This window comes from Homalodisca vitripennis, chromosome 2 (assembly GCF_021130785.1).
Source record: "Homalodisca vitripennis isolate AUS2020 chromosome 2, UT_GWSS_2.1, whole genome shotgun sequence".
NCBI lineage: Eukaryota > Metazoa > Arthropoda > Insecta > Hemiptera > Cicadellidae > Homalodisca > Homalodisca vitripennis.
In genome coordinates this window covers 19998481-20007494 of record NC_060208.1, presented here as the reverse complement: position 1 = coordinate 20007494, position 9014 = coordinate 19998481, and the positions used below count along the sequence as shown (strand labels likewise).

General features: G+C 35.1%; 1 protein-coding gene across 1 annotated transcript in view; it reads right to left on the bottom strand.

The window, feature by feature from the left end:
* Positions 1-632: 632 nt before the first annotated feature.
* LOC124353632 (ubiquitin domain-containing protein UBFD1-like) overlaps positions 633-9014 on the bottom strand; it is a 28613-nt gene continuing 20231 nt past the window's right edge. Inside the window, exons 6-7 of the mRNA XM_046803563.1 lie at positions 4919-5030; positions 633-846 (exon numbers count right to left, since the gene is read on the bottom strand). Coding sequence (XP_046659519.1) covers positions 4923-5030 — 108 coding nt within the window. The 3' untranslated portion in view covers positions 633-846; positions 4919-4922. The remainder of the gene's footprint in view (positions 847-4918; positions 5031-9014) is intronic.

The following is a 9014-nucleotide window of genomic DNA, read 5'->3' as shown; positions in this document are numbered from 1 at the left end:
GTTGAGAATAATTGTACACGCAAGTCATACTGATAGATTTACATAAATGTTCACCAAAAACTTGTAGATTCCTTTTTGAAACATCCTGTATAATCAAGGAAAGTCTATATTCTTCTGGAACAGGAAATCTCTATGCAATATTGTTAATTGAATAGACAACGGATAGTTCTAATGGATTTTTCAAGTGGAGGAGTTTCAGTTTTTCAACCCCAGATCAGTACAAAATACTCATAAAGCACAAGAGGTAAATTCTTTGTTTAAAGATTGTTATTGATGATTTAATGTTTGGAAGAATAATAGGTTTTCGGATATTTGCCATTGTTATGACAAATACCCAAAATCATATTATTTTTTCAAGTGGTAAATGATTATATAATACGTTGGCAACAATAAATTAATTAGTTGAAGTTGGAAAACTCCAGTTGCAAAAAAATAAAAATTCTAAAAAACGGATTTTCTCTTGGATAGGACATCTGTAATAGTAAAGAAATGTATAGTACATAAAAAATCTCATTTTTAAAACTAGTTCCAAGATTAAAAGCAATCCAAATCATTCCAAATTCATTGTTGCCATCAAAACTGTTACTCAAAATCACTACCTGAAAGGTCACAGGTTAAATAAAATACACGTCTTCCCCACCATGCTGATTACATGGCCTCTCTCTGGGTATTTTATTTATAAAGTAATAAATACAAAATCTAACTTATTCATTTACAGAGATAAACTTGAAATAAAACCAACAACTGATTGAAAGTAGGTACACGAAATAGTACGATGCTCTTTGAATCACCACGATGTAATCTGGACACATTTGCTCACAATGTTGCTCTATCTCTTCACGCTGCCTGAAATCAGAATAAAACATTGTTTATTACTGAATAAAAAAAACACATTTGCTCTGATTGTTAGTAATTTTACAGATTCGATAAACTGGTGTTTACTGTAGAACAACATTATTATTTTTCTTAGACCTCAGAGTTATTTTGGGCATTTATAATAATTAGGCTCACAAGGGCAGAGGATTGTGGCTCCATACCTGCCAATTTCCGTTCCTAATATCTGATAAAAAAGCATACATATAATTTACATTATGGTCTGTCGTTTACATCAGCATAAGTATTTCAATCTTACCATACAAAAATATTACGGTAATTTGAAATTGATGCAGGTGAAGCCGATTTGGAACTACCAAGAAAAATGAATCCGATCTGTCAGCATTAAGTGGTAGGAAGAGAATTATGACTGGGTGGGGGAACATGCAGGCCAAGGGTTAATAGTTATGGGCAAATAAAACTGAACCAAAGAGAGTAACAGAACTTGCATTCACTCCATTGCCTAGAGTTATTGCCACCAAGCCTAGATGAGTTAAGAGGATTTGTTTATTTTATTTTACTAACTTAGGCTACATGAAACACAGGGGCAAAAGTAATTGTATTAATATTTATGCTGGAATATACACTTTAACGAATTATTTATAAAATGGAATTCAGAATCAAACCATCCCCACAACAATAGAACTTTTATTGAAAAAAGTTTAAAAGAAGGACTATCCAATTTTTTAAAGTGTCTTGTGCCATTTCAGTTTTGGACATTTTACCACAAAAATTTTGGTAAAAATTGCATGTCGTAGCAATCTAGAAATTCAGATCTATTAAATAAACAATAAAACCTTATTAATCTTATCCTAACTAAATAGTGGAAGAAAAAATAATTAACTGCAAAAGAGAATCAAAATACCGGGTGTTTATAAATGAATGTCGGGGTCTTAACACTTTGTATTTTTTTTACATATAACTTAAAATTATAACTCATAAATCAAACTAAAGAGTAACTCAGTTTTTTGTATTGTCACCTGTTGTCGCAAAGTATCCTCCATCATCTGTAAGAAAGTGCTAGTAGCAAAAATGGTGATTTGTGAATAGAGGCTTTTTGTGTTCTGCAGTTTGCAAAGACAGAATCTGTAGTAACTGTGCAACAAGCATTCTGTATAAAGTTAGGTTGTGATCATCCGAGTGATAATAACATCCGTAGATGGTATCATCAGTTTGAAGATACTGGCTGCCTTTGCAAAGGGAAGAGTATGGGACGATCAACAGTTAGTGGAGAAAGTGTTGAGCGAGTGAGAGAGACTTTCACGCATAGCCCACAGAAATCAGTTTGGAAGGCTAGTCGTGAATTAGCAAGTCCAGCGATGACTGTTTGTAAAGTTTTACGGAAACGCTTACAACTATGTCCTTATCGTTTGCAGATATTACAGGCTCTAAAGCCTGCAGACTATGGTTAATGTGCCAATTTTGCAAACGAAATGTTGCTGCACGACAATGAAGATTTACTGGATCATGTAGTTTTCAGTGATGAATCAACATTTCACCACAGTAGACATGTGAACACTCACAATGTGCTTATCTGGGGCTCAGAAAACCCTCACGAGATGGTACAACTGCAGCGAGTCTCTCCTAAATTGAATGTCTTGTGTACCACATAAAAGCGGAAAGATTCTGGGCCTTTTTTTTTGAAGAAAGAACTGTAACAGGTATTTCTTATCTTGATGCTCTAAAACTATAGCTATTTCCTCAATTGGAAGGAGATAACTAAAGAATTTCATTCGGCAGCAAGATGATGCACCATCTCACTGGCATAACTCAATACATGATTGGTTGAATGTCACTGAACCTGACCGCTGGTTTGGCTGCAAGGAGCTTAATGGCAGAGTTTGTTTCACATGGCCTCCACGTTCATCTGACCTGACGCCATGTGATTTCTACCTTTGGGATTCATAAAGGATTGTATATGTGCTTTCCGCTACCAGCTGACCTACGGAAACAGGATTGAAGCAGATGTTGCAACAATCACTCCAGACACATTGATCAAAGCCTGGTAAGAACTGGGTTATCGACTTGACGTGAGCTGTGTGATGATTGGAGCTCACATTCAACACTTGTAAGTTTGTAGCTATAACTATTTGAGTTGCTCTTTAATTTCATGTATTAATTAAGGCTTTTTGTCTAATTTTAAGTTTTATGTAATAAATCTGCTGCTAGACAAACTGCACAACATGCTATGCATAATCTACTAATACTAATATCTTATACTTTCAAAATATATTAGTTTCATAAATAAAATAATTAAGCAAACCATTTGTGTTCGCCAAAAACAAACCGACACTCTGAGTCAGTGGGTTTTATGAAAAAACTTAAGTGCAGTTGCTAAGCAATCAATTTATTATATCTGTAAAATAAATTTCTAGACTGGTAAAAACTGTTGTATTCAGAAAGAACTGATCATTTTGTACATAAAATAATCAAACTATCAACTAAGTTGCGTCGGTTCGTCAGCTGTTTTTGTTTCCACGTCTCTGCGTGTAAGGAAAACTTTGACTAGTGAGTTTCCACAAGAAGATCCACTTTATACTTGGTTTATGCAAGAAACAAGCAGGCATACGCCTATTTCAGGTAACTGTCTCATGGTAAAGCCAAATTCTTTTATATAAAATCTTGTAAAAGACTGTAGTGTTGGATGGTTTCATAAACTGATGAGGCATTTTGGAGCCTGATTGTTAAGTTTAACCCTACATCGGGCGCTAAACGGAGTTTTCCTCCGTGTATTTTTTATTATTAAAAATAGTACTACTTTTCTGATGTTGGCAGTCGTTTCCCGCAGTGTAATTCACGAGCATCTTTCGGGGAAGCGAAACAACAGCCTCTCGCTTATCTTTGTCAAAATCTGTCAGTATGAGGTCTACTTCCGTGCGAGACTGGACGATTCCTACGTGAGCGCCCGATGTTGTGTTTGTAGTGCTTGGACGAAATCTCTGTGAGTGCCTTATTGTGTTTAGTTTTTATGGAGTAATAATCCGTGTGCGCCTAAATGTGTGACCTGTGATGGTTTCTTTTTAAGTTTTACAATATATTTTATTTCAATTTTGTAATATGGAGAATGAAGACGAGAGACTTGTCAGTACAGTACCCGTGTGCTTGAGAATATTTCAGTACTGTTTATGGAGTGAACATTGTCGTTATAAGAACCAGAAGGCAAATGTTTTGAAACTTTGTGTAGAGTTAAAAAAAAAATTTTAGTAAAGAATAAATTTTGATTTTAGAGTAATAATTGATATTACAATTGTATAATATCTCAAGAATTGAAGTAAGTTGTTTTTGTAAGAAGTTAAAAACTAAGTTTAATTTCCATATATTATTACAGTAGGTTAAACACTTTTACAATTAATTGCATTATTCCTTAAAATAAATCATGTTGTTATTAATACAATAACATTTTTTAAGATTTTGAATTTCTTATTTGGAAAATTCATTACATAAGAGAATAATTTTTATTTAATTTCTAAAAATGAATATATTACATTGTAATTAAATAAGTATGAATATTTAAACAAATAAAAACAGTTTAAACGACTATGATATCCATTATTCCCTAACCAGGAGGAAACCTCCGTGAGCGCCTGATGGAGGGTTAAAGGGGTGAAAACCCTCATATGATATAAAATGTTGAGATCTTTATTGTTAAATAAAAAAAAAAAACACATTAATGAAATGGAGCTTTGCCCGGATCAGGTTTATAATGTTGATGAAAGCAGCTGATTTGTTTGAACACCTCGTGGATGATCGTGATGACCTAACAACTGCTGATGTAGACACTTGGTTAGTCGAAGAACAAGAAGAAAAATGCCAGATCACAGAAGACATAACTCGACAGTGGCAATGAAAATTAGGTGGACTCTGCAGCTGTTGCTGCACATATGCATAGGTCTGCATCAGTAAAAAGCATTATTTTGAATTCTGTTACTTATTATAATCTAGCACTCCTGATAGAAGGTCACATTAGTGTGATCCTGCTGTATTAATTAATATTCAGATTAATGGTTCGTTAAGCACTCAGGAGTTAAGCGTCTTATCTCCTCACCTGATCAGAGCAGCCAGGTTCCCAGGATAGCGTCCTTGATGGAGTCAACGTACTGAGCGGGCACCCAGTACACCCAGTAACGAGACGCTTCAGTTGTTCCCATCTGCAGGCCCTGTAACATAACAAGTAACTTGTAAACAATTCAAGATTTTAAAGTTGACCCCTTCACAGTTTTTGATGCAATATTACATTTATAGTGATTGACTAAGTGTGCTACTGACGCAATATTACGCATCGTTATATTGCTCCTGTTTTATTCTGTTATCTGCGTAATACTGTGGAAAAGCATTCCTATGACAACCACGCATTGCGCAAGTAGTTCTGGTATTGTCTACTAGATGTTAGTTTTTTTTCACATTGATTTAAAGAACTTTCATATCTAATTTTAGACATTCTTGAAATCAATATGAAAAAAAATTCAAATTAATGCATTGCACCTATGATAAAACACGGAATAATTTCCACTGTGTTTATTACTATCAGCTGAAGAAACTTTCTGTAACTTTACACATATTCTATGACAAGCCCTTGACACTACATGCTCTCTAAAAAGAATTTAAAAATAAACAGCTAAAGTTTTATGTTGAAGAAGCCAGTACATTTAAAAGCATATATCTTAAAGCTCTCCAAAAATACGAAGCAACAGGAAATATTGACAACTAAAAGAGACATGATTTAAAAAAAAGAACGATTTAGAAGCAAATATCCACATGTAAATCATCTTCACATCTTCAGTGAAGAATCAGACAATAAACATGAAGCATTATGGCAAGTTATCAACAATGAACGGAGAGCTAAATTGAGAAATACTTTGAAATAAAAATTAAAGTTGAAGACGTAACAATCAGAGACTCATCTGAAATAGCAGAGCTTTAACAATTTTTTTTTCTGAAATAGCCGACAACACCCTATTGCAAAGCAAAACAGTAACACAAGAAAACAGAGTACCCATCAATCCGTTAGGAACTATTTATCCAGCAACTTGAACTCTAACCCCAAAAAACTGCAGAAGTTGAAAACATCAACACAGTTTAAGACCAAAGGCATCTGCTGGCATCATAGAGTTCTTTTCCAAAATTTTGACCATTGTCAAACACTACAAGAAAGAACTCTCCGCTCCTCTAGTGAGCATAACTAATAAATCACTTGAATGTGGACAGTTTTCCCCAGCAATAAGAATTGGTACGCCAAACACAAAGAGGGTCAAATTACAAATCTCCAAAACTACTGAACTATCTCTCTTGTATCTACTTTCTCCAAGATCATAGACAAATTGCCTTAGATTGATGCTTTATAAGTCAAAAAACCTTTTATTAGCCGACAAACAACACATAGCTTTCTGGAAATTAAGTATACAACTAGAGCCTTGATTGAGTTGACTGATTTCATCATCAGCCAAATTGATAGTGAACAATATGATTCAGCTGTATTTTGAGATTACAGTAAAGCATTTGATTGTTTAGGGCATAAGTTGCTGTGAAAGAACTAGGAGTGAGAGGTTTGGCCAATAAATGGTTCAGAAACTACCTTCAGAACCATTCACAAATAGTGTAAATTCAACACTCACTGAAAGGTCAAGTCTGTGTCTACCAGTCTACTCCACAACAGATGACAAAAGGAGTACCCCAGGGTTCTATCTTAGAACCAATTCTCTTTATTTTAATAATAAATTACTTCCCCAAGTGATGCAAAGCCAAAATAAAAAATACAGTTATGTATGCTGATCACTCTACAATTTTTATCAGTAACAAAGCAGCTACCAAACAATTCTACCATATAAAAACAGCCATGGATACAGGAATACAATACTGCAAAATGAATGACAGCAATAAACCCCACCAAGACAATTCAAATGCACTTCTCCACATGAAAATGCCAAGTTTCCAGTACAGCTGGCACTGCAGAAGCAAATCAAACAAAATTCCTTAGTATAATGCTTGACAGCAAGTTTAATTGGACAGAACATATTGATTATTGGTGCAAATAATCAGTACAAGTATAAATGTTGTTCGAGATTGTGGAAGTATCAACAGCAAATGAGTTTATTTTTCATTAGTAGATTCTCAGATCCATTATGATCACCTCATCTGGGGAGGAACCTCGGCATACAATGTCAACCAGATTCTTCTCCTTGAAAAGAAGGTTGAACGCTGGCGAACTTTGAATCACGTCAAACCTGTCGTCAAGCATTGCAAGACCAAGAGACAAACTTAAACCACAATAAAACACTCATCATGGCTCTAGGTTTAACTTGCCAGTTCATCGCACCACTCTATTATAGAAAAAAAACCATCTTACACTGGCTGTAAGCTTCGAAACCGTCTATCTGCATTTATAAAAAAACTTAACAGGAGATTAATTAAGGCAGGAGCTGTACACATAGCTGGTGAGAAGACCATACTATAGTGTGGATGAATTCCTCAAGGATAACGGAGAACTCCCACAATTTGTCCAGAACTGAATATATACACTTATGTGTATTTGCATTTTTATTAAATTGACAATATTGTCTTGACATAAATGCTTTACTCAGTCATTAATGTTAGTAGATATCATGTTACAACCCTAAATCATGCTAACTCTACAGGAAACCATTGAATTCTTCTTATAGATAAATCTAGAAACCCTATGGTATTTAAAAATGTATAAGAACCAACCATGGATTTGGATGTTGGATGACTGCTGCTCTGTCAATCAAATGGTACAATGGACTATTCATACCAAAAAGAAAAATACCAGCAATCTGTATCAAAATAAGGCAGTAATTTTTGACAACATTTCGACCCACCCAACAGAAGATCTTTCAGAGGAAGATGGGTGTTTTAATGTTTCTACCTCCAAACATTCTATAAACTTATATAAAAACCAAGGCACCAATCTCTGATTGAACCAATGAAATGCTAATACAGAAGACAGCTGATACAAAAACTGGTGGCTCAAGATGAGGATTCTAACATTCTTTATTGGTAACTTAGTAAAAATAGTTCAAGAATCGGCTGCAAGATAGAATGACATGATGATGTGTATGAAACTCAAACCACATAATGTTATTCTATGAAATCTTTGTTCCACGTACCATCCTAGCTAGTGTAGCTACTGTAGTAACACATAATGTGGTTGTAAATATGCATATCCACATAATGTCAAACCACTTTAAGATGATAATTTGCAGTGTGGAGAAAGTAAACAAGTGGCTTTAAAGTGTGTCAACAGAAATGGATGAAACAAGAAAACTATAAAGTGTGTTTTATGGAGGGAAAGAGCTTGAGTCTCTGTGCGTAGTCCTGAAACGACATTTGTGCCTCTCTTACTTAAGTTTTAAACCTCTAGGCTTTTATAGAAGTCTATGAGATTTGAGGGCTCCTGTTCTCTGATGTCCTTTGGGCTTAGAAGATAAGCTACTATGATTTTTTTCTGGTTTTGCAATTGGCAGGACAGTTTAGCCATAAATGTGTTCCACTGATTCTTATGCCTCTCTGCAGAGTCTGCATTCATCAGTCTAGCTTAGACCCACCTTTATCAGATGAAACCATAATGTTACTCCTGAATCAGTAGAAGGGCCAATACAATGTCTTGACGAGGTATAGACATTGATGAAACAGTGACTGGAATGCGACCATCTGCAGCTGCTCGCTGTAAAACCAATGTTGTGACTTGACTGTGTGGAAATGTAAGTTTATACAAGGGTCTTTCGGAAAGTAAGTTGCCGAGGCCTCTGACAGCAAACGAGTGGGGGTGGCAGCACGATCAGAGTGGCACTGTGTAGCTCCAATCAGTGCGCACAGTGAATGTCGCTATCTCGTAATAAACTGGTGTTTAAAATGGTTGCCGCAAACAAATTTTCACTGACTGTATCGTGAATTGTGTTTTGTGTATGGATATAGCATTGTTCTATAATACAGTTAAAAAATGGTGCCAATTGTTTCGTAACAAGCAAATTGATGTTCACGATGCATGTGGTGATGACCTCACTGAACAAATCAATCATAACGTTCAGGAAAATCGAAGGTTCACAATCACAGACCTGTGACTAAGAAACTCGCAAATCATAAATTTGATGCTTGATGGGTATCCAAACTGTTGTTTGATGAAATCA